The following is a 27380-nucleotide window of genomic DNA, read 5'->3' as shown; positions in this document are numbered from 1 at the left end:
CAAGGATAAAATACCTGTAAGGAAGCTGTTAGAAAAGGGACAAATAACCGTGGCTGGATGATGACTTAGAAATAATACGTGACCCAGCCACTCTGTGACACATTAAGATCTCACACTCAGTATTTTGACACTGAAGGTCTGTTGATATTAATATAAGTTAAAGTTCACACAGGATATGTGTACCTTCCACTTTCTTTCAATTAATCTTTCCAATAACTTTTTTTAATTATTTGAGCAGCAATTATTGATCAGTTTCTATTAATTTGCCCATCCCCTCACACATTATGCCACTATTCAATGGTGACCATTTAAAGGTCGGCACTGAGCAGAATATGAAGACCTTTCAGTTGTTGAGATAAAAAATTTTTGAGATAAATGATCCCTTTTTTGTTACAAGAAACTAATGAGACTTTTATTGTATTTCTTACATGACTGTGAGAGCGGGAATAAGAAAAACATTGAAGGAGCAAATTAAAATTAAATTCTGCCTACAAACGAGATGCGCCATGAATGCTGGTTTCAGGTAAGCTAGGAAGCTGCTAGGCTGCATGCTTGTATGGCCGTGCTTGGCGCCGCCTCTCTGGCAGTAAATAATCTCTTTTCCTTCCAATTAATATCCTTTATGGAAAATGCATTTCTAAAGAAAAGATGAAAATTTGTATAAAGTCAACATTAAAGTGCAAGATAAACCATCAAATTCTATACGACTGTGTCAGATAATAATCAGGTTTATTAGTGAATATGCACATAAAAATACTTTAATTGAAAGGTACCAATACAGAAAAAATTCATTTCTTAAAAACTTTTATTCTTAATTTTGTTAAACACTAGTCACAATAGCGTCAGAGGAAATGGCCATTGTTGAAAATTCATTACAAAATGCAATATACCAAAACGTTGGGAATCCAAGCTTAGCAACAGTTGAAAGTAACACGCCAACTCGTGAACTGGCCAATGGCTACAAAAACAATGAGGTTAGCATCCCACTATCAATAAATGATGACAATTGATATATAACTAACCGTGATGTCACTTTTATGATGCTCAAATACTGAAACTGAAGTGCACAACAGCGAAAATTTTGTGAATGCAAGAGCAGGAAACAGTTCATAAAAGCAATGTAAATACTGGTGACACCCACAGTTTGACACAACTCATGCAACTAATAACACAACAGTTTACGAAACAACAGGAATTTCAGAAATGTGTAACACAACAACTTAAAGGTATGACACAGCAGTTCAGAAAACATCAGGAAAATATACAGCAAAATAAGGCATTTAATGATTTCAAGGACAGTATTAGTCAATAGTTCAGTGAGGTGAGCAAAACTATATGTACTGAATTATCTGACGAACTAACCAGGAAGTTAACCAAGCTAGGTAAACAACTAAAACAAGAAATAATAACATGTTCTGCAATATGAATATGTTAAAGGAAAAAGTATTATCTGTAGACGACAAACTGGAACAATTGGCAGGTGAGTTACTAAACCTTAGTGAAGTATATTCTCTAATTCAGGAGATGCAACTCCAAGTGGTTGCAACGGTAAAAATTTTTGACTGGTGCAGTCAGTGAGCTGCAAGACATATGGAAAAACTTACCTAAACAAGTAGACCAATTAAACTTAGAGTCAAAATTTGCCAAAAAACAGAGAGTTAAGATATGTGCAGATATAAAGGAAATAACTGAAAAATCTGAAGCTGGGATGCTGGATAAGGGCAGCACCCTTGCTGAAATGGTAGTGACAGAGTGCAAAATTTATGTAGATACTCTAGTTGAAGCTCTAATAGAGAAAGATGGTCAACTTCTAGTTAACACAGATTTAGGATGAAAGGAAGCAGAGGAAAGGTTATGAGGCAGTATTGCTAAAACTACTGACATTTGAAAACAATATTTGACAGAAATAAACCCATGTTTTTGGAGGAGTTACATACTTTCACTAGTTACCCATAATACGGGGCTTGCCCGTCAAAGAAAACAGCAAAGGTTGCAGAATGCAACAACACTTGCCAGCAGCTGAAACTGTCGAGCAAGCACAGTTGCCTTGCGCTACGACACAAGTGAACATAAACATGCCTGTCACTGACAGCATGGCATGTTTGTCAACATTACTTTCAGATGAGGGATTACTTAGGCATCGACAACTTCTGGTAACTACCTCTGAAGGGAAAAGAACAAATCCCATGGTCTATATCAGAGCATACTGAAATTTTTACTTTGTACCTGGACTGAAGTCCAGAAAATTAGATTTGTAGTTGGATACACACAGGATGACATTCTGCTATGGGCTAAGGACATGGAGGAACATTGCCACTACTATGAACAGTTTGAGAGAGTCTTTCTGGATAAATATTGGTCTGAGGCTGTACAAGAGAAGCTCAGACATGAGGTACTCAACCCAGCTTCGTTCAAGAAGCTTAAGGGGCTATTTTAAAAAATATTTGAATAAAACCAGATACTGGACGAACCCAGTATCTGAAGTAGATGTGCTGAAAATTTCAAAGAGAACGTGAGGACAAGATGGGTAAAAAGAGGGGGAGTAGGGTATGGACAGAGGGAAGGGATAGAAAGATATAGTCCAAGTGAGGGGGCAGAGGTGATGGACAAAGAGAGGGGAGAAGGAGATCGAGAGACAAAGAGAGAGCAAGGAGGAGATAGACCAGATAGAGCAGGGATGAGGTGGACACAGAGACCACGGGAGGAAGAGTTGACACACAGAGAGTGGAATAGGAGATGAGTTCAATTCATTTGTCAAATGCATACACAAGCGACACTGCTTGGAAAAAGATAGTCTACATACATAAAGCAGAAAGTATGTATGTATGTATGTATGTATGTATGTATGTATGGGGTCTCCTTCTAAGCCGTGGATCAATTCCAGACAAATTTGGCACACAAACAGCAAACTTCACGAGAATCAGCACTGTGGGGTTTATAGCCTCTTACTTCCAACAGGAGCAGAGATACAGGCAATCAAGTGTTTTGTAACCCCACGCCCTGTGTTACAGACTGCCCTGTACAACAGTATCCCTTATCGACTTGCTTTGCACGGCAGCCAATATGTGAGGGACAGAAAATTGGTTTGTGGTAAAGAATTTAACTCTTACAGTTACTAACACTCATATTATGCAATTCCACATAAGTCAAAATAAGTTAAATATACCAGAAGTAGGGAGCAATAGACACAACTGAACAAAGCTCTGCATGCAAAATTCTTAGGCATATAGATGGATAGTAAATTGTGGCTGTACAAGTACAAAAAGCTCTGTTCTGCTTGTTTTACACTAAGTAATCTCTCTTCGTGTCTTGATCTGATCAAAAAAGTATTTACGTCATAGAAGTGTGCAGCAAGGATAACATGTAAAGTTGATAACCAAACATCTTGCAGAAGCCTCTGCAACAAACTAGGGACTATTATACTTAAATGACAAAGCACATACAGTATAGCCCCACTTTTACGTTCCCAGAATTAATGTTTTCCCACCATTTATGACATTTTTTATCAGTCCCACCAAATTTCATATGCCCACAATGTTGATTTCCACCTGATTTTGCGTCAACATATTTATAATTTTCCTGCAATTTACGCATTAAGAAAAAATGTTTGTGGAGAAAAAATGACCCTGGCATGGTGTTGGCCATCCAGTAGTTTTTACAAATATTCATTTGGTTAAGTTTATTAACACCAGGGCACTCTACTCAGCGGATTTGAACCAGTAAACGTGTAAAAGTTGGAACAATGGATGCCATATCTCCCGCCACTGCCAAGCTCTACTTAGCATGGTGGCTGGTGTGAGTAACTAGGTTCATTCAAATGAAGATATCCTGACCAATCACAACCATTTGCAAACTGTCTCTATTGTGCAAACACAGTTTCGTAATTATTGTGATGCTTGTAACACCTTTGTCAAACCATATTTAGAGTCTTTCGGTGTATGGCCAAGTGGAGCGCTAGTTGACACAGTCATTCACTTTGCATGGCTCAAATGTTTTTTAGTTTAAATATAGTGTCGGTTACATGTTTTATTTATGCTGAGCAAAACCTGTTTCAAGAATTTATCCTTATTGTCAAGAGCAGTATTCACATATGTATTTTTTGTGATGTTACACAAACAAACAATGTGAGTGATTGTGTGTGTGTGTGTGTGTGTGTGTGTGTGTGTGTGTGTGTGTGTGTAAATTTCTACATAACTGATGAGGCACAGTACCTGATAACCTCAAAAAGATGACAACAGTGCAAGAGATGCAGTAAAACACATATTCGAACAGCATAAAAAATACTTATGTACATATTTGCAATTGACAACAATAAAAAATTCTCAAAATGCGTTGTGCTAAACATGAAAGAATATGTAACTAGTGCTTTGTTTTAATAGTTAAATAATGAATGACAGCTGCAGGCTTTCAAAAGCATCGATTATGACATATGAAATTGAGTAAAATGTTCCTACTTCCCAGACAGTTATCAGTTCCAGTTACGTAAGTGGTTTTCATTAGATAACAAATCTTTATTAAGTAATAAACAAGTCCCTGACAAGTCTTCTGATGCCTGTTCTATGCATATATCATACATAACATGCAAAAATGCAAGGGGGTATCCTATACAAAATTTTTATAGCTTAAAACGTTATTTTCCACATTTTACATTTTCTTCCATTTTACACCATTTTTTGAACTCCCTTGAAAAGTGTGAAAGCAGGGTGTGTGTGTTGTGTTACGATTTTTTGGAGGAACTTGTGGCACTGTCTAGTGGAGAAAACAAAACACTATTTCAGAACATGGGAGAACATGGTTTTTGGTTTCTTTTGATAAAAAATTAAACATATATCTAACAGTCAACATAAAATATGTAAAATAAGTACCTCCAGTGGACACAGGTTCCTTTCACTCTCATATAATAACAAAATATACTTTTTTTTTAATGATTTGGAGGTGTTTGTTTTGAGGTATCGAATACATGAATTGGAATAAATACTTCAGGTGGTATATAAATCCAATTTTGACAAGTTAAAATAGCCGTACCGTAGGTTCAATCACAATGGAGGGGTATCTGTTGAGAAGCCAGACAAACGTGTGGTTCCTGAAGAGGGGCAGCAGCCTTTTCAGTAGTTGCAGGTGCAACAGTCTGGATGATTGACTGATCTGGCCTTGTAACACTAACCAAAACGGCCTTGAAGTGCTTGTACTGTGAACGACTGAAAGCAAGGGGAAACTAAGGCCGTAATTTTTTCCTGAGGGCATGCAGCTTTACTGTACGGATAAATGATGATGGCATCCTCTTGGGTAAAATATTCTTGAGGTAAAATAGTCCCCCATTCGGGCGGGGACTGCTCAGGAGGACGTTGTAATCAGGAGAAAGAAAACTGGCATTCTACGGATCGGAGCATGGAATGTCAGATACCTTAATCGGGCAGGTAGGTTAGAAAATTTAAAAAGGGAGGTGGATAGGTTAAAGTTAGATATAGTGGGAATTAGTGAAGTTCGGTGGCAGGAGGAACAAGACTTTTGGTCAGGTGAATACAGGGTTATAAATACAAAATCAAATAGGGGTAATGCAGGAGTCGGTTTAATAATGAATAAAAAAATAGGAGTGCAGGTAAGGTACTACAAACAGCATAGTGAAAGCATTATTGTGGCCAAGATGGACACGAAGCCCACGCCTACTACTGTAGTACAAGTTTATATGCCAACTAGCTCTGCAGATGATGAAGAAATTGATGAAATGTATGATGAGATAAAAGAAATTATTCAGGTAGTGAAGGGAGACGAACGTTTAATAGTCATGGGTGACTGGAATTCGACAGTAGGAAAAGGAAGAGAAGGAATCGAAGTAGATGAATATGGAATGGAGGTAAGGAATGAAAGAAGTAGCCACCTGGTAGAATTTTGCATAGAGCATAACTCAATCATAGCTAACACTTGGTTCAAGAATCATAAAAGAAGGTTGTATACATGGAAGAAACCTGGAGATACTAAAAGGTATCAGATAGATTATATAATGGTAAGACAGAGATTTAGGAACCAAGTTTTAAATTGTAAGACATTTCCAGGGGCAGATGTGGACTCTCACCACAATCTATTGGTTATGAATTGTACAGTAAAACTGAAGAAATTGCAAAAAGGTAGGAAATTGAGGAGATGGGACCTGGATAAACCAAAAGAACCAGAGGTTGTAGAGAGCTTCAGGGAGAGCATTAGGGAATGATTAACAAGAATGGGGGAAAGAAATACAGTAGAAGAAGAATAGGTAGCTTTGAGAGATGAAATAGTGAAGGTAGCAGAGGATCAAGTAGGTAAAAAGATGAGGGCTAATAGAAATCCTTGGGTAACAGAAGAGATATTGAATTTAATTAATGAAAGGAGAAAATACAAAAATGCAGTAAATGAAGCAGGCAAAAAGGAATACAAACGTCCCAAAAATGAGATTGACAGGAAGTGCAAAATGGCTAAGCAGGGATGGCTAGAGGACAAATGTAAGGATGTAGAGGCACGTATCACTAAGGATAAGATAGATACTGCCTACAGGAAAATTAAGAGACTTTTGGAGACAAGAGGACAACGTGCATGAATATCAAGAGCACAGATGGAAACCAAGTTCTAAGCAAAGAAGGCAATGCAGAAAGGTGGAAGGAGTATACAGGGTGTTACCAAAAGGTACAGCCAAACTTTCAGGAAACATTCCTCACACACAAAAAAAGAAAATATGTTATGTGGACATGTGTCCAGAAATGCTTACTTTCGATGTTAGAGCTCATTTTATTACTTCTCTTCAAATCACATTAATCATGGAATGGCAACACACAGCAACAGAACGTACCAGCATGACTTCAAACACTTTGTTACAGGAAATGTTCAAAACGTCCTCCGTTAGCGAGGATACATGCATCCACCCTCCGTCGCATGGAATCCCTGATGCGCTGATGCAGTCCTGGAGAATGGCGTATTGTATCACAGCCGTCCACAATACCACAATACGAGCACGAAGAGTCTCTACATTTGGTACCAGGGTTGCGTAGACAAGAGCTTTCAAATGCCCCCATAAATGAAAGTCAAGAGTGTTGAGGTCAGGAGAGCATGGAGGCCATGGAATTGGTACGCCTCTACCAATCCATCGGTCACCGAATCTGTTGTTGAGAAGCGTACGAACACTTCGAATGAAATGTGCAGGAGCTCCATCGTCCATGAACCACATGTTGTGTCGTACTTGTTCTAGCAGCACAGATAGAGTATCCCGTATGAAATCATGATAACATGCTCCACTGAGCGTAGGTGGAAGAACAAAGGGCCCAATCAAGACATCACCAACAATGCCTGCCCAAAGGCGTTCACAGAAAATCTGTGTTGATGACATGATTGCACAATTGCGTGCAGATTCTTGTCAGCCCACACATGTTGATTGTGAAAATTTACAATTTGATCTCGTTGGAATGAAGCCTCACCCGTAAAGAGAACATTTGCACTGAAATGAGGATTGACACATTGTTGGATGAACCATTCGCAGAAGTGTACCTGCGGAGGCCAATCAGCTGCTGATAGTGCCTGCACACGCTGTACATGGTACGGAAACAACTGGTTCTCCCGTAGCACTCTCCATACAGTGATGTGGTCAAAGTTACCTTGTACAGCAGCAACTTCTTTGAAGCTGACATTAGGGTTATTGTCAACTGCATGAAGAATTGCCTCGTCCATTGCAGGTGTCCTCGTCATTCTAGGTCTTCACCGGTCACGAGTCATAGGCTGGAATGTTCCGAGCTCCCTAAGACGCCGATCAATTGCTTAGAACGTCTTCCTGTCGGGACACCTTCGTTCTGGAAATCTGTCACGATACAAACGTATCACGCCATGGCTATTGCCCCGTGTTAATCTATACATCAAATGGGCATCTGCCAACTCCGCATTCGTAAACATTGCACTGACTGCAAAACCACATTCGTGATGAACACTAACCCGTTGATGCTACGTACTGATGTGCTTGATGCTAGTACTGTAGAGTAATGAGTCGCATGTCAACGCAAGCACTGAAGTCAATACTACCTTCCTTCAATTGGGCCAACTGGCGGTGAATCGAGGAAGTACAGTACATACTGGCGAAACTAAATTGAGCTCTAACATGGAAATTAAGTGTTTCCGGACACATGTCCACATAACATCTTTTCTTTATTTGTGTGTGAGGAATGTTTCCTGAAAGTTTAGCCATACCTTTTTGTAACACCCTGTATAGAGGGTCTATACAAGGGCGATGTTCTTGAGGACAATATTACAGAAATGGAAGAGAATGTAGATGAAGATGAAATGGGAGATATGATACTGTGTGAAGAGTTTGATAGAGCACTGAAAGATCTAAGTCGAAACAAGGCCCCGGGAGTAGACAACATTCCATTAAACCTACTGACAGCCTTGGGAGAGCCAGTCCTGACAAAACTCTACCATCTGGTGAGCAAGATGTATGAGACAGGCGAAATATCCTCAGACTTCAAGAAGAATATAATAATACCAATCCCAAAGAAAGCAGGTGTTGACAGATGTGAAAATTACCAAACTATCAGTTTAATAAGTCATGGCTGCAAAATACTAACATGAATTCTTTATAGATGAATGGAAAAACTGGTAGAAGCCAACCTCGGGGAAGATCAGTTTGGATTCCGCAGAAATGTTGGAACACGTGAGGCAATACTGACCCTATGACTTATCTTAGAAAATAGATTAAGGAAAGGCAAACCTACGTTTCTAGCATCTGTAGACTTAGAGAAAGTTTTGACAATGTTAAGTGGAATACTCTTTTTCAAATTCTGAAGGTGTCAGGGGTAAAATACAAGTAGTGAAAGGCTATTTACAATTTGTACAGAAAACAGATGGCAGTTATAAGAGTCGAGGGGCATGAAAGGGAAGCAGTGGTTGGGAAGAGAGTGAGACAGGATTGTAGCCTATCCCCGATGTCATTCAATCTGTATATTGAGCAATCAGTAAAGGAAACAAAAGAAAAATATGGAGTAGGTATTAAAATCCCTGGAGAAGAAATAAAAACTTTGAGGTTTGATGATGACATTGTAATTCTGTCAGAGACAGCAAAGGACCTGGAAGAGCAGTTGAACGGAATGGACAATGTCTTGAAAGGAGGATATAAGATGAACATCAACAAAAGCAAAACGAGAATAATGGAATGCAGTCGAATTAAATCGGGTGATGCTGCCGGAATTAGATTAGGAAATGAGACACTTAAAGTAGTAAAGGAGTTTTGCTATTTGAGGAGCAAAATAACTGATGATGGTCGAAGTAGAGAGGATATAAATTGTAGACTGGCAATGGCAAGGAAAGTGTTTCTGAGGAAGAGAAATTTGTTAACATCGAGTTTAGATTTAAATGTCATTTTTGTCATTAAATATGGATTCAGGTTCATGGTGTGTACATGGATAAGGGAAAAAAGGTCCTGAATATTTCCCGGATTTCCTGGTTGAAAATACACTTTCTCCCGGGTGAAAATACAGTTTTCCCGTGTTAAGTGACGGTATACTTTTCATCGGAACTGTAAAATTTATCAATCATTGAATCATTATGGTCTTAAAAACTGGAGAAAAAACAAGTTTTGGAAAGATCTGTGATGTGCAGCAACATGTACGCTGCATATTTTCATATTATGAAAAACTAAATTCGAATTCCACTAAAGACCGCATGTTACTTTCTGAAGCATTGAAATCGAGATTGCTGTGCACTTTTGTAAGCCAGTCATAGCTCATGTCATGCCAGCCGATGACAGTGGATATTCAGAGCATAGGACACATGATGTAGTCAGCCAATAGCAACATCACTGTTACATAGCATGACCACATAAATAGGAAAAGTTAATGGTTTAAAATAATATATATAGTGTTGCTACAAGAAAAGCAAAGCTTTCACATGTAATATTGGTCTCAAAGATTGATCAGTTGCAAGAGAATTTAAGCTTTCATATATAAAGTTGATCTTTTTTGCGCGTGTTTCACTTTAATATACATCACACAAATGTGCCAGAAAATTTTTTAATAACAACATAAATGTCTGATTATCTGGGCTACAATTTCTCAAATGATCATCCTCTCTGTGATAAGAAATTCATCATACATTCTCGCATATAGTTCATCTTGTGTGAAAGGAAATTTACTTTGAAAGTAATGCTTTTTGAACCACCATTCTCATTATTTCCCAGCAGCCTGTTAGAAATAAGTTCATTTCATCAGTTGCCAGAGAGTGCCAAATAACATGCGTCACCACACTTGTGCAGCTACAATGATGCAGGTACCCCGTATGATTGTATGTGTAAAACATTAAAGGATCTTAGAGGATACTCCAAGAGCATCCGAATTTTGTGAACCAAACTAAAATGCATAATTCAGCTTAAAGTGCACATTCAGATGTAAATTTTCTTCGAGTACCAGTACTATACCGTTCTTTATCATGCCATAATGCCATACATGCTAGAAGATAAAAATGTGCACTTGAAATGCAGCGAACAGTTGAAAGCAGCCAGTAGTCTGAAATTAAACACTTCATTTCAAATAAATGGATTGCCTCAGCGGAAATGAGTAATAAAAGCCAAATTTCTTTAGCAAACCAGCAAAAATAACTTCATTGTTCTGCAAGGCGACTAATGCTTGACTGTTAGGAAGGTGGAGATGAAATAAAATCTGAAACTAATTACTTATTTTAGCCTTCCATAATTATGTGAATGTATTTTAATTCACTTGAGAGCTCCCAGCCACAGAAATTCATTTTGTTTTCATTTGAGCAGGCCACTGTGGCCAAGCGGTTCTAGACGGTTTAGTCCGGAACCGCGCTGCTGCTATGGTCGTAGGTCTATGAGACTGATAACCTCAGATTTTAAGTCCCATAGTGCTTAGAGCCATTTGAACTATTTTTGTTTTCATTTGACATGAGAGCAATACATGAAGAGGAAACAGCAAACTCACTAAACGTAAACACAGGTCATGTGGAGACTACCCTCCTCCCCATTACAACTCAAGAGTGCTCTGTAACGGTTCTACGATATTTCCGAACCGGGGCAATACTAGATAGTGGCATCCCCCTCCCACCTTCCTCCAGCGTTTGAGGTAGGATGCTAAAAATTAAATCAACTTTTCAAAAATGTTCATTTTGCAGCGCATATCTTTCTGCAGAGTGTGATACGTAAAACATGTGTCTTCGAGGAAATGTAAGACATGTTATTTGGTCTTTAGTGTGCCAAAGTGCAGTGTCACGCCTTTCACACAGCCGGCCAGGAGAACAAGAACTCTTCAGAACATTTGCACTCTTTATTGCCTATTAGGTAATAACCTGCTGTTTTGTGTGACTTACAATTAAATATAGGATACATAAAATCAGTAAAGACAAGAGACAAGTAAGACAGTACACATTTCTCCAATCCTTAAGTCCTAGTGTTTTTTTTCTCTCTAATCATGCTACGGCTTTACCTAGTGTGCCATTCTTTCTGCGAAAGAATATATTATCTCATCAAAGTTCCTCAAACCTTTTGCTACATGAAAAAATGAAATGTCATTGTCTAATACTGAAAAAGCTGTCAATACAATTAGTACCCAAGACTGGTGTCTACATGAAAAAATGAAATGTCATTGTCTAATACTGAAAAAGCTGTTAATACAATTAGTACCCAAGACTGGTGTTGTTTCTGGAGCTGATTACGTGTATTTTGTCACTGTCCGCTAGATAAAACAAGACAAGCCTGTCTAATATTGGAGCAATTGTAATACACCCCAAATAAACGAGACTTGTTATGGAGCAAATGGTCATTTTTACCACACGACAGAATATAATTCACGAAAAACCACTATCGAATGCCTATTACGCCTACTACAAGCAAAAATCTTTGCTAGGAAATAGTTTCACATTTCATTCACATGCCCCAGCTTCTCATCTTCTCCTTCCTCATTCTAACAATCAATCTTGTCATCAGTAATTCTGTTAACTGTTCCTGCCTGTGTCAAAACTTATTCTCCAGTTAACTTCACTAATCCTGCTACAATCACCGGTTTAGTTATCCCGCGTTCATTCTCCGGTTAGGCGTTATTACGTGTTCGCACAAAGTGTTTTCCGCACTAGTCTCAGAATAGAACTTAAGGCCTGCTGGCCGGGGACTGTGCAATTGGCTCTTACTAATGTAGCGGTCTGGCCAAAAACTTTCTATAAAAATTTCATTTTCTTGGATACACCGAGAAGATAACAAGTAATCTTTCTTAACTGTTAGTCATTTATTTCCACTCTGGTAGTCTGAATCTATGGCTTTCACTAGTAATTGTAACAATGCTATCATTTGCAAACCCACTCAACCACACAAACAAACATTGGCATTTACCCATTCAGCTTTATTCTGCTCAGCTCGCATGGCCCCGTCCCCTTTACTCTGCAGGGAAGTTTACTTCTAGATGTGACAGGGATTCCCCTGGCAGACATCATGTACAATATGCATGCATCCAAAAATGAGCTTATGATTCATTCAGAAATCGACTAAGAATGTGTTCAAAAATGTTCAAAAACCAACAGGGATGTGTTTCAAAATCATATGAATAATCAATAGACCAATGTGCGCTGGATGCTACTCGCTTTGTGAAACAAGGTTTGTTCCTCAGGAATATGAATTTGGCGGCCCCCCCACCCTGAAATTGCTGCCCGTGGCAGACATCCTGGTTTGCCCCTCCCCTCTACCGCCCCATAGATCTGGGCCTGTTGCGCCTGAGTGAATCTGGCAGCTTGGGCACGCCAGTAAAATTTTTCCGTGTAGCATCTGGCTGCTTTTGATGCTACTGCTTATACAGCTAACAACCACACTTCCATAGCCAGAAGCAGGAGAAGCTACTACTCATACACGACTTAACTGTGCATGTGCAGAAGCCCGCTCACAACTGCTCAAAGAAATCTAATATAAACAGTTGTGACGTCACACTCATCAGAGCTAATTTGTTGTTCTGAGGCAATGCATAGTCTTGCTAAAGCCTTTGACACATTTTGCTGTTGTCAGTCACATATATGAGCACTGTGTTTTGCTGTTGTATATGGCACATTCCCTTTGTAACTTAAGTTTTATTTTCTTTTTTTTTCTTTCATTCGTATCTTACTGTTGAAGTATTATTCTGCAGTACCAGCAAAAAGTAATATCATTTGTTAGAATATTGGTTCTTACCAGCCAAAATTACGAAAATCTGACTGAAAACTAAAACAATGAAAAAGTCCCGGAATTCTAAAAAATTCCCGGGTTTTTCACAGTTTTTTTCCCGGATGAAAAAATTCCTGGGTTTTTCCCAGATCTCCCAGTTGTCCCGGGTCGTGTACACTCTCAGGTTGTTTTGTTTGTTGTTTGTGTATTTGGAGTGTTTCATGGATGTCTAGTTTTCTGCCTTTTGGTTGGATGTATAGGATGCTGATACTTGTGTTGTTAACATGGTGTTTTGTTTCATGCAGGTGGGTGGCTATTGCTGATGTGTGGTATTTTTTTGTTTTTTAGTGTTGCCATGTGTTCTTTGAATCTACTCTCAAATGATCTGCCTGTCTGGCCTATGTAGAAGCAGTCACAGTCCAAACTACCAATTTTGTACACACCTGAGGGATGAAGTGAATTTTGTGTGCTGACGTTGTGGTGTAGGTTCTGTCCAATCTTGTTGTCTGTGGTAAAGGATATGCTTATGCCTTTTCATTTTAAGACATTGGCAGTTTGATATGAATTGTTACTTAGAAAGGGGATTGTATGGAAGATGTTGTTCTCTTTTTGTTTTTTGTCTTGTGATTGCTTTGGATAGCTCTAGAATTTACCATTAGAATAAAGAATAACAGACATCAGTTGAAATTTATCGGTAGCCTACCACAACACACACTACAATACACAACTCCTTTTGTCACCCCACAGCCCACAAAATGGCAGCATTCCAGTGCATGATCAATAGAGCTATTCAACTACCACTCTCCAAAGACAAATGTGATCAAGAAATTGAAATAATAAAACAAACAGTTATTGCGATTGGCTATAAAAGCTCCATAGTAGACACCCCATACAGTCAATAATGGCAAAAACAAAAAGAAAATAACATCTTCCATACAATCCCCTTTCTACATAACATTTCATATCAGACTGACAATGTCTTCAAATGAAAAGGCATAAGCATATCCTTTATCACAGACAACAACATTGGGCGGAGGCTACCCCACAACGTCAGCACAAGAAACCCATTCATCACTCAAGTCTGTACAAAATTGAATGTATGGACTGTGACTGTTTCTACATAGGCCAGACAGGCAGATCATTTGCGAGTAGGTTCAAAGAACACATAGCAGCACTAAAAAACAAAAAATACCACATATCAGCAATAGCCACCCACCTGCATGAAACAAAACACCATGTTAACAACACAAGTACCAGCATCCTACACATCCAACTAAAAGGCAGAAAACTAGACATCCATGAAACACTCCAAAAAAAAAAAAAAAAAAAAAAAAAAAAAAAAAAAAAAAAAAAAAAAAAAAAAAAAAAACATCAACAACAAACAAAAAAAACAAAAACACCTGAATCCATATTAAGTGACAAAAATTACAATCTTTACAACAGTATCATATCTGTTTTCAGCAACTGCCTACATCATTAAAATCGCACACACACACACACACACACACACACACACACACACATGCGCGCTACCACAACAGCTGCCAAGAGCAGCTGCAAGACCTCACTCACATCATATATATCATCACACCAACAGCTTGTGCCCCCTGTCAGCTTGAAACTATATTACATCAACTACTGGCACAAATTGTACATCCATCTGCATATTTTAAAGCATTAACCAATGTATTACCCCTACCTTTGGGCAGTTATTACATGTAACAGATATAAACGTAAGACCCCTTGCCATGTAAAGTTCGCTGTCATAAAATCACTCTTTGCACCATCTTTTTCCCTCTCACTTCCTCTTTCTCTCCCTCTGCCTCCAGTCTTCCATATTTATCTATTAATCCCAATCAGAATTGTTATTTGTGTATAATTTTACCACTGTACCCAATATGATTATTGTACTTAAAGTTTGTAACATTTCACCTGATTGTATAAATAAGTGAGAAGTTTAAGCTATTTTAACATTTCACCTGATTGTATAAACAAGTATTAAGTTAAGCTATTTTAACTTTTCAAAATCGGATCTATATAACACCTGAAGTATTTATTCCAATGCATGTATTCGACACCTCAAAACAAACACCTCCAAATCCTTTAAAAAAAAAAAGTAATAATGTTGTTACAATGTATATTCTTTGTACTTTGCAATAATGTTTTCTCTTCTGCTATACGATCCTTGCACCCAATAGTTTCCAGATGTCATATTTGTTTACAAAGTATGACAGTATACATGTGATGTGATTCGAGAGTGAAAGGAACCTGTGTCCACTGGAGGTACTGTATTTTACTTACTTTATGTTTACTGTTAGATATATGTTTAATTTTTTGTCAAAAGAAACCCAAATCCATGTTCTGAAATAATGTTTTGTTTTTTCCACTAGACAGTGCCACAAGTTTCTCCAAAAAATCGTAACACAATACACACACAAATGTCATACTAACAAATGTAAATCCACCTGATGATGGAGGTTTAAACCTTTGAAATGCGTCATGGAGATTAATAAACAGTGACTGTTAACAGTAAACTTGTTGTTTCATTTAATGCAGCTGTCATCGTATGTTTCACAGTTCATGATGTTGGTACTGGAAATGTTACAGTAAATTTGTGGGATGAATCCATGACAAGGAGAGGCTCAGGTGAAATAGTTTCCTTTCTGCTTAACTTTTTGATGAACAATTACGATATGCTTGAAGAAGGTGTGGAACACATACTGATTGTATGGTCTGACCGCGTGTCGGATAGAACAGTAACTGGAGTGTTTTAGCACTTGATTTCTGTCTGGTCAGCTGCAACTAGTTTACAGAAATACATCAAAAGTTTTTATGTCCAGGTCATAGTGGAAGGAACTTTGCAATGAGTGAGAAACAAAGAAGGTGTCAAAATTTATGGTTCCTTCAATATGGGAGCATGTCATTGTTAAGGCCTTTGTCAAGCCTTCAAAACTGATCATTCAGGAGATAATGACAAAAGACTTCAAGGACATAGGATCCATTGACTTAATTTTCAAAAAGCTTTGAAAATTACTAATGCGCTCTAGCTGAAGCTGTGTAGTTACAGTCTTTCAGGTGTCAGCACGTGTCATGCTCAAAATGTGCTTCGCCCACGGGAAAGGCACTGTATTGTAAAACAGGGTTGTGAACATTAAGTGAAAAGTTTTTTGATGCCTTCTGCTTTTCAGTTGCTCAATGACACGGTACTGAAACTCCATAAGGAGAAGAAAAAGGATCTATGGAGATGATGAATTATATGGTGCCAAAATATGCATTTTTAGGAAAACCTGCAGAATGACCACTGAATTTACCAAAAATTATCTGAATCTCTAAGTTATAGGATTGAAAAGTTATACTGTTTACATGACAAGTACCAATGTTCATTGTAAAGCTCCATAACAAGTAGTAATGTTTGGTAAACCCGACTCTATATTTACAATTCTAGGTCAACTAGTTTCTTTGAAAAATACCAAAGCAACCACATAAATGTGAAGCTAATGGTAGGAGAGAAACAGCAGCTACTTAATATAACTGTAGATGCAACAACTTTTTTCAAAATACCAGCCTTATCTTTAAGTTAAATGTAGCTAGCAAAAACATGAATAGCATAAAGCAGTATAGTGACATTTTATTGTTACTGTGCACAGATTAAATTGCTACAATTTTCTTATCTTTGTTAATGAATATCTTCAATCCTTCCACCTCTCTTAAAGTTATCCTTCTTTTATGGGATGTATGGAAAATCATGAATGAATGAATGTTCATCCTTGGAGTAAAATGAGTAGTTCAGTGGAATGCAATGAGAATTCTGTAACACACAAACTGAAGGGCCAACTTATAGAAAGATAATGTACAGTCTACTCACACACTCAACATTTCCAAGAGACTTAAAGGGTTTGAATTTTTTGGTACAGGAGAGGAATGTCATCAACACTCAGCATCGAACATTTGAGTGAGCTAGCTTTCATTTTCTCACTATCTCTCAGTCCTAACACTTTACAATAGGCTGTTACAACACTACCCACTGGATACGAGCACTGGCCACATTGCCACACCTCTTCACACAGGATTCTTTTATCGCACATCACTGTATTTTGCTCTGCGGAATTCAAACATGTATGTTTTGTTAAGAAAGCCATCAAATCTAAACTTAGGACAGTGAAAATTAAAATGTTCTATGGTGCCTCTCCTGGTGAGCCCATTGGTTTGGTTACGAGCAGGCACAACTAGTATGTGCCCCATAGCAGGTAGTTCTATTGCAAAACCACTTGGCCACTTTTGCCTGCAGCTGCAAAGGCCAGGACAGTAAAGTCTTGTATGCTATAGACCGGCTGCCTGACTGCCCACATGTCAGCTGTTTGCCCACGCTGCTGACTATTGCCTGCAAGTACTTGGTTGCCTGCAGGAAGGCACTCGAGCTAGACAAACCCAGTCCAGAGAAATTGATACTTCCAGGCACAAGTCAGTTATAACAACTTATAATAGACTCACTCGGATGAGAAGTACTATGCCCTCTAACTTAATATTACCCTGTACTATGGGTGTGGGTGCGACACCTTGGCAACATTATAAACTATTTGCTGTTACATGCTACTAGAAAATGCTTCACCAGCTGGGCTTACTAAACAAATTAGCTTTACTGGTAGATCAAATCGGTCCTATCAACATAAAATCTTATAAAACTCAGTATCTTCTCAAAGACCATTTTAAAAAGATTTTCTCACCTTAAGCAGTAAGGGGTGAAAAATTTTGATGACCTTGGTACAGCATATGTCATGTACAGAAAACCAATCTTCTTATTACGTTGTACCAATTCAATTAAGGACCTCTGATCAGCTACTTCTAGCATGCTTGTTGGTTTCATAATATCAGTAACCTCCTTCTTCTCTTTTCTTTGTGCTGTATGTACAGGTAGCTTATCTGAATAAAAATAACAATAACAATAATAATAATCATAGTAATAAAAAAATGCAAAAAATAAGTTAAAACTAGGTTCCCAAAGATTTTGTAAGATTGATATGTCATTACTGTGCATTGCAATATTAACATATAATTTCTTTTTGTTCCAGAACTGAAGGCTTGAGTGTGACTCCACCAAATATATAAACAGATTTCACATTTTCAGTTAAATTTCACATGGATATTAAATTCACATCAAGTATCAATATAAATAATGTATATTATGCAACACATATATTTTGAACAAGAAACACATCTCATTATGTCATTAATGGCATAATGTAATGGGATCGCTGATGGCTTGAAGTGAGGAACCATCTCATCAGTTATCATAATAATGTGTAAAAGCCATCTAAAGATGGAAGGAAAACAGAAAACGGATTCTGAAGAATAACAGGAGAAATCAGTATGTTCTTTCCAGAAATACAATGTACTGTATATCAGGATGATCAAGAAATGATTTGATGTGAGGACATGTAACACACTACATAGAGACAGATTAAATTTGACAAAGATTAGAAGATAAAGTATAAATAATCTAAGAGTAAAACCATCCGTTTGAGGAAGAGTAGGAGATGGTTTGGAAGATTCTTGTGTGTGTGTGTGTGTGTGTGTGTGTGTGTGTGTGTGTCAGGGAGAGAGAGAATTCTAAATCCCTGAATAATGACATTTACATCAGTGTTTTAATGAATAAATAAAAGAAATGAAAATTATCATTAATGTTAATGCTGCATACTTATCAGTAGAGCCTGGATTTTTATGTAATTACGTACTTTTTTCCTTCACACCTATGCATGTGAAATTTGCAAATGCTCATGAATTATGTTGCTGGTGTTCACATATTACATTTCATCATTACATATTCTTACATACATCATCATAATTACATATTTTACATATTTTAGCTTCATGCTACATATTATCACCTCTCCCTAGTAAAATATCCAAATCAGACCAACAATAAAAACTGAAGACAGGAAATAAATAGCCTTTAAAAATCACATTACAGTTCAATAAAACAGGGTTTTGTACATTGAGCTGGTTTATGAAGGTTATCCTTCTGCTTAATTTTCTAAGATCCCAAATTTCATTTCTCAAAAGCAAGGAAGATACGATACCAATACATTATGTAGCATTATCGCAGCCATTGCTCTGTGGGGTAAAGGACTTAATCTGCTGTTGAGACTGGCAGTGGGGTGAACAACAGACCAGCGCCCCAAAGTTTTCTGACAGCTATCAACTTCTACCAATCCAAAACAAAGTTTGTCAAGTAGTACTTCTTAAGGGTTCAAGACTGATGCCTCCTGATGCACCAACATTATCATCTGAAGTAAGATCTTGGATTATGATGCACAATCCTTTTCACAAGTGAAGAGAGATTGTTCTAAGTCAAGCTTGCAATAAGCAGATTAGGTGCTCTACAAAGTCCCAACTTCAGCAGTAGCAATACACACATGTACAAAGCAGTGCAATCATCTAAGGAGTGAATGTTTTTGACAAAAACGCAAAACACTCAAAACTCTATACATGATTTTTTGTATGATATGTGCTCCACTATGGTTGCTGTGAACATTCCATGGCACAAACTTCAGATGTTAGATTATTAGTTTGTATGATATGTGCTACACTATGGTTGCTGTGAATATTCCATGGTACAAACTTTGGATTTTCGAATGTTACACACTTCTACAAAGTGGGCAAAAGGTTCCTAATCAATTGACAGTTTGCTGATGACTCGACATTAAGGAAAAACTATTTAGATTTTTGCTACCAGGAGGCTCTGAAAAGTGTGTATAAGCAACCACCACATATGGATAGTCATCAACAAAACAATGTCACTGCTGGCGAACTCAACAGAGAGGAAAAGCCATTACTGATTTCTTGTGAACCGTTGGAACTCACAAATCATTAAACAATACCGTTTTTTGTCAATGACTGTCTTAGTATTCTATCAGCATTTAACCTACTTCACCTGTCACACCCATGCATTGAAACATATCACTGAAGGAGTGCATGGCAGTTACTCAGAAACTAAAAAAATAAACTCATACAACAAGAAAGTATTTCTCAAAGCCCTGTGCCATGTATCGCTCTATAGAGAACCACTGCTGAAACTAACATAGTCACCTGGACCTGTACTAATGAGGTGGGATACAGGGGCTGAAACCACAGGTTTTTATAATGAACATTTTAAAGCCATGAAATATGCGGCTCATTCATTTCTGAGAGAATCTTCAGTCTGAGTATGAAAGGCACAAAAAGGCTTTCACAGAAACTAAAACTGAAAATGCAATGGTTTTCTTTCCAGTAGCATTAAAAAATTAAAATCTATCAGGCTTCCTTTGCAGTAAGCACTAGAAATTGTTGAGAATGTCAAATGCGAGCTGACTGACATTAGAGGTGATACTGGACACAGAGTAGTGAATATGTTTGACACTGTTTTGGCAAGAAATCCAGACTATCTGACTTTTGCTACTTTTCTGGTGTTCAAAATTAAAGCAATAAACAGAAGCTTTGCAAGTTTGCATTTATTTTGCCACAGAACAGTGTAAAAAGGTGATAAAAGTAGAAACACTGTAAAGAACATAGAATATAAACCACTGCAACATGCATACTGGTAGAAGAAATGTTCATTTTTTCCAACTTAACGTATTTGCACACACATTCCAACAATTGGTTAATGTGCTCAGTGAGAGGTGTTACCAGGTCTGGCTGCAATACAGGCCTGACAATGATGAGGCATGTTGTGAGTGATGTCATCAGTCACATGTTGAGGCAATAACCCCCATTCTTCCTGCAGAGCTGCTTGAAAGTCTTGGAGAGTGGTTAGTGGCTGCTGACATGATGCAACCTGTCTCCCTAATGCATCCCAGACACTCTGTATGGGGTTCAAATCAAGAGAGCAATCAGGCCATATCATGCATGCAGTATCTTCCGTTTCCAAGCAAATATTAACCACTTATACTCTATGAGGTTGAGCATTATCGTCCATCAATACAAAGTCTGGTCACACACCACCTCACGACAACTGCACATGAGGTACAAAGATCTTGTTGCAATACCTGACAGTATTTAAATCTTGCCGATTCACCCATACAATTTCATGAAGTGGTCAACATAATCCCTACCTACACCATTAAGGATCCTCCTCAATATTGGTCACTTTCCACAATTTTCGGATTCCAAAATTGTGTTCCACATTACCTCCGGATGTGAATGTGTTGAGAATCACTGTCCAGACCAAATAGGGACTCATCTGCGAAAAGGATATTGGCCCACAGTTCAATCATCCAGGTGGCATGTTGATGACTCCACTCTAGACGCTCCCTTCTGTGACGACGCATCAGAGATACACATACAGATCTCTGAGAATAAAGGCTACTCTGCCAAAGCCTTCTGTACACCATTTGTCTTGATACAACATGTCCAGTGGATGCTGCGATGTCCGATGCCAGTTGCCATGCAGTACTAAGGCAGTACTGTCGTGCCCTTACAGCCAAATAATGTTTCTCTCCTTTGGATGTCACATGTGGTCGGCCATGCCCTGGTCTCCGGGATACTGTTTCAGTCTCTATAAATTGTCACCACATCTGAGAAACAACAGAATGATTCACATTAAGCCTTCAGGACACATCAGTTTGCGACTGTCCTGTTTCCATTATTCTTACAGCCTTCCACATCAGAGAGTCTGGTAGGGGTCTTCTTTGTGCCATACTGCACTGTCTATGACTGTATACACAGCGATTGTCGATGTTGGACTACACAGAAAACACTACCCCATTTGATAGGTGCTCAGATGTCATCGTTGATGTGGTTGTCAACTGACTGGAATGCCACCTTCCATGAAGAACATGACTGTACAGACGTCTGTTGACTTTTGTATGATTATACTGTGAATTAGAAACAACACTGGGAAATAGCAGTTTGTTGCTTTCATTTTGGACACCAGCGTATTTAGAACACCCTAAAAGGGAAAGAAGCAGATGCTCCAGCCACCCAGCCACCATATTTCCAGGAATATTTCATCACCTAAAATTCCAGTATACCTTTTTCACAAACTTGTCATTCAAAGATGTTTAAGTACATGTTAAGATAATATAGTAGGCTACAGTGCAATTCTGAAGATAATTTCAGTTGATATTATTGTTTTATGTTAAGTATTTAATAGAATATTTTCATGATATTTACATCTTTTCTTACATACTTTACCCTTTATCATTACACAAATATGTAAATATTTTTCTTGTTGATATTACAAAAAATCCGTGCTCTACTAGTGACACTCAAAATTACAAAAGGTAGGTAGAAGAACGACATAAAAAATGTAGTAATAAAAGAAGTGTTTCCCTTATTTCTTCAATTTTCATACATCGATTGTCACTTTGTTTAGTTCTAGCTCAACTTTGCTTCAACATAATCTGTACTTTTTACTTAACAGATTTTAGTATGATCCCTTTTTCCAACATTATTGTATTATATTGTATTGTATTGTATGTTAACCAGGGGCCTAGAAACGATGGAGAGGCTACGTCACCGCTGCAGCCGTAGTGGTCCACAACCCCATGACGACTACCGCAGTCCACTTCACCCCTCTGCCGCCACATACCAAACCACCTTTTCGGGTTATTGTGTGGTTCAGTCCCCGGCGGAACATACGCCCCCCCCCACCCCCCACCCACCCACCCACCCGCGGAACGTTTCACACGAGACGAGTGTAACCCCTATATTTGTGTGGTAAAGTAATTATGGTGTACGCATACGTGGAGAACTTGTTAGCGCAGGCAATTTGTGCCACAGACCAGGCGCACCTTCCCAATCTGGAAAGCCATGCGTTAGACCGCACAGCTTCAAACATTATTACTTCAATAAACAATGATGAAATATCTGTGTATATCAATGTATTCTTTACAAATATAACAAGCCCAAACTACAGCACTGCTGGTGAAAATTTGAAGAAGATGAGAGAAGTAGCTGTGTAGGACATGTGAATGATTATCTAAAATTATAGTGCAATAGCACATGGAAGAACTGAGCACCACCCCTAGGCAATCATGTTCAGACTGTCTTGTGATATTTCCTCCAACCTTTTCTCATCTCCTGCAAAATCCCCCTTGTTGAGAAAACTAGCAATTTCATATTTTCTTCTTATTTCTGTCTGATATTGTAGTTTGATGAGTAGATTTTTACTTATCAGTATGAGCTGTATCACTAATTCTATGAAATGTTTCATATCATACAATGCTTATTACACAGGTCACTAAAATTTAACAAGTAAGACTTATATAAATATGATATTTACCATCAACTCTTGATATTGGAGGAAGACGAATGGGTGACGATGGTGCTAAACTTCTCCTGGACTGCAATGAACTTCGTCTCCTTTGTATCTGAGATGCTGTAAGATCGAGCTGCAAATATTTCATTGTTTAATGTAATATTGGCTTTATGGAAGTAGTACATATAAACATTAAGTAGCTTTATCTGTATATTATAATAATATGGCTGATGTACTGAACAAAGGAGTGGGGTAGACAGTTTTACTCTGATATCTGAAAATCATTCTGTATATGACATGACAGAGCAACATTCCTAAGATAACATCACTGTGCTTCTTAATGATAACTAAGTTAATATTTAAATGAAAATTGTAGATGACTGGTAATTAAGATGAATCATTTACAGACATACTGTGCCAGCTCCTCTATACAATGAATAGGAATGTATTCTTTTCATATTGCTGCTGATATATACAATATATAATGTGACTCACTAGATAGCCAGTATGCTGTTTCCAAGATTCTGGGAGCTGCTCTGGCCTCAGATTGAATCTGTGCAGTGGATTAACGACAAGGGCTGGTGTGCAATTCTGCCTGGATGTGGTTTTCAGCCACTTTCCCACATCCAAGTAGGCAAATACCATACTGACACACACATCCCACCTTAATTATGCTAACATTTTGAAACTGTTCTCACTTTTCCATATGGTATAACACTAAATGCATCCGTATGGGGTACACAAATTCAGTCCTGGGGGTAGGGGGATAGGGTAGTGGCAGAAGGGCCATCCAGCGACCCTCTATCACTAACACTGGCAAATTCAGAATAACATGTCAACACAATGAAGACAGGGGGTAAGCCCAGGAAGAAGAAGAAGAAAGGAAAGTAAAACATATAATGTAAGCTGAAACACACTACTTCTAAACATATTATTAGTAGCTCCTTGCAGAAGCCATCTAAAGAGGTATTTTGGCTCTTTCTTAAATGGGAATACTGAGTTTAACATTAAGAGTTCTTAGAAGCTAATTTATTATTAAATTCCAATCTCTTTTTTTATGTCTGTTATTCTCTTAGGTTTGACATTAAATTAAAATTTGTGCCACTTATTTTTTTGAACCATTTTCTTAATGACAGGCAAGTGGCAGTTTAATGTAGCCCTTCATGATGCTAACATCCTTCGGAAATGTCTCTGTCGCAAGTGAATAAGGTGTTATGTGTCACATGTGCACTGATGGGGTGGTATGGAATACTAATGGTGTAACATTCATTTTTACTTACAGAATCTATTTGTTGTCATAAATGGAAAAATGTTTTAGCATTTACTGAAGAGTGTTATTCCTTAATATTTTCTGAAATACTCTTGTTTTTATATAACCTCTTTAAAGTTCATTTAAGCTAAGAAGAAAATCTGCATCCTAAAAAAATATACCAATGATAACTAAAACTGTGTTGATCAGACTTTATGATTTCAACAGGTTATGGGCCAGTACACGCAACCGGTTGTGTTGCCTCTGGACCCTACTACTGAACAGAAGGCAGCATATGCAGAATGGCAAAATAATGACGTGAAAGCAGCAAGTGTAACAGCAAGTGCGCTAAGCAAACTAGTTGCTGAACTTGTGTTGAAGTGTGAAAATGCTAAAGAAATATGGAGCAAACTACGTGCCAGATTTAAACATAGCAGCATGCAACATTTGAACATGTTATTGAAAACTTTTTCCAGATAAAAAGTGATGAAACAGAAGATATTAGCACACATGTGACTAAGGTTCAGAAGTAATTTGTAGATCTAAATGATGCATTAACAAAACAAGAAGAGAACACAGGGACTGAAAGAATATGAAATGATCAAATTTTATCTACATTAGGAAAGGAATATTATAAATTTTAAATATCTCTGGAAGACAATGCAGTAGAAAATCAGTCTAAATTTACTTATTGAAAACCTTTGTGGCACTGAACTATGTGAACAAAATGCAATGGAAGTAACTGCATTTGTTGTTTCTAACACACAGAAAAAGAAGATAACGAAAGAGCAACCAAAACAAAAATTTCCATGCAATAAATGTAAACAACTAGGTCAGTGGTTAGCAGAGAGCAGCTCCTGACTGCAATAGCACCTTTCACTTTGAGCTGCTGTGCTCTAGGTAATGGGAGACATGCTGATAGGTCACACCCAGGGCCCTAGGATTTACTTTACACCTTTCGGTGGACACTCCGATGCCTCAAAGTGCACCAAAATGCCCGATCAGCCAGAGCAGCCTCATGTAACAGCTATGATATACCATTTGACAGCAGGTGTTATGATTCAGGAAAAAGCCAGTGGCCAGATTTTCATGACAGGGCATGTGCAAAATGAGCTGTATGTGTTGAATAAATGTGTTGTTAGGCCAGAAAAAGGTAATCAAGTGAACTCAGTGACATCTTCTGAAGCATTACATATGTACCACAAAAGATTCGGTCACCAGAATAAACAATGTGTCAAGAACATCTTAAAGAAACTTAACATCAGTGTAGAAGGTTGTAAGGAGAAACTTTGTAATGGTTGTGCATTAGAAAATTTACACAGACTACCATTCAGACAATGTGCAAATCACTTAACCCACACAGATTCAATCGACCAATGACTACATAGTCATTTGGAGGTGCTCAATACTATGTATGTTTTACAGATAATTTCAGTAAATTTTGTCAAATTTTCATTTTGAAGTACAAAAATGAAGAGTACAATATGCTTAAACAACTTTTAAATGAAACTCAAACCAAAGGTCATGTTGTCAACCAGTTTAGACATGATAAAGGTAAAGAATTTAATAACAACAGAGTTAAGTAATTGCTCCAGATAAGGGACCAGAATTACTGATTCCTCCACCGTACATTCCTGAACACAATAGTTTGGCCAAAAGCGAAAACAGAATAATTTCTGAAGCTGCATGTTCAACGCTGAATGTAAGCAAACTACCAAGAGGACTGTGGGCAGAAGCTTGTACTACAGCAGTCTATGTTTTAAATCATAGTGGAAGTCTTCGTTCCAAACAAATTTCCTTATGACCTGTGGTACACCGACCAGTAGGAAAACTTGATCACCACAGGATTTTTGGTACTGGTTCCTATGTTCATGTCAACAAACATTTTCATTCAGATTTTGATAGTAAGGCTGTTGTTGGTCAACTTGTTGACAAAGACAAATGACAAAGATGGATTTAGAGTCTGGATTACCTCCAAGAAGAAAGTCGTCTTCAGTCATGAGGTAAAATTTAAGATAGAAATAGTTTGTAGTTTACATAGTGATCATATCAAATTTGCCTTTCCTTGGCATTCTGCTTCTGGAGGAAGTCAAAGCAAAGAAAAATTTTATGCAATTGATTCTGGAGGAAGTCAAGTATCAGGTGACAATGATATAGAATCAACCGAATTCCTGAAAACTGAAGCACATGACTTTTCTGATGAAGATAAATTGGAGAGCAGAAGGCAATGTAGAAAACCAGCCTGGATAGAAATTGGTGAGTTCTTATGCTAACAAAAGTTAGTGTTGGCAAACATAAGGATCCAAACTGTTTTACTGACATGTTGCAGTCAAAAGAAAAGGAAAAGCTATTAATGAAGAAATAGAAGCACTAACAAGAAACAATATGTAGGTGTTAGTTGAATGTCCCATGAATGTCAACATATTGCTGTAGTGATTCGAGAATTTCTGTGTAAATTCTAGAACCACTCGGCCTTCCACGTTCTCAAATGCACGATATTTAAGATGTGAGTGGGAAAAAGGAACCCTATCTACTGCGCATCACCTGTCTGTGTGTGGAGGTCTGAAGTTTGTCGTGAGAAGACTGCAGACACGGCGGTCAAATGGCACCGACAAGTACTTGTCGGTCGATCCATGGAAGGCATAGTGAAAGCACACGGAAGAACCAAGGAACTTCTGTGCTGTTTTGTAATGGTGACTATTGTTAGTGACAAAAGAACAGTTGAGTTGAGCTGAGTTGAGGAAGACTTTTAA

General features: G+C 37.9%; 1 protein-coding gene across 1 annotated transcript in view; it reads right to left on the bottom strand.

The window, feature by feature from the left end:
• LOC126188640 (dynein axonemal heavy chain 6) overlaps positions 1–18179 on the bottom strand; it is a 1044937-nt gene extending 1026758 nt beyond the window's left edge. Inside the window, exons 1-2 of the mRNA XM_049930241.1 lie at positions 18173–18179; positions 17869–18064 (exon numbers count right to left, since the gene is read on the bottom strand). Coding sequence (XP_049786198.1) covers positions 17869–18064; positions 18173–18179 — 203 coding nt within the window. The remainder of the gene's footprint in view (positions 1–17868; positions 18065–18172) is intronic.
• Between the last annotated feature and the right edge of the window lie 9201 nt (positions 18180–27380).

The sequence above is a fragment of the Schistocerca cancellata genome, chromosome 5 (genome assembly GCF_023864275.1).
Source record: "Schistocerca cancellata isolate TAMUIC-IGC-003103 chromosome 5, iqSchCanc2.1, whole genome shotgun sequence".
Lineage (NCBI taxonomy): Eukaryota > Metazoa > Arthropoda > Insecta > Orthoptera > Acrididae > Schistocerca > Schistocerca cancellata.
Note: the sequence above shows the minus strand (reverse complement) of the source record. Positions and strands in the feature narration are given on the sequence as shown.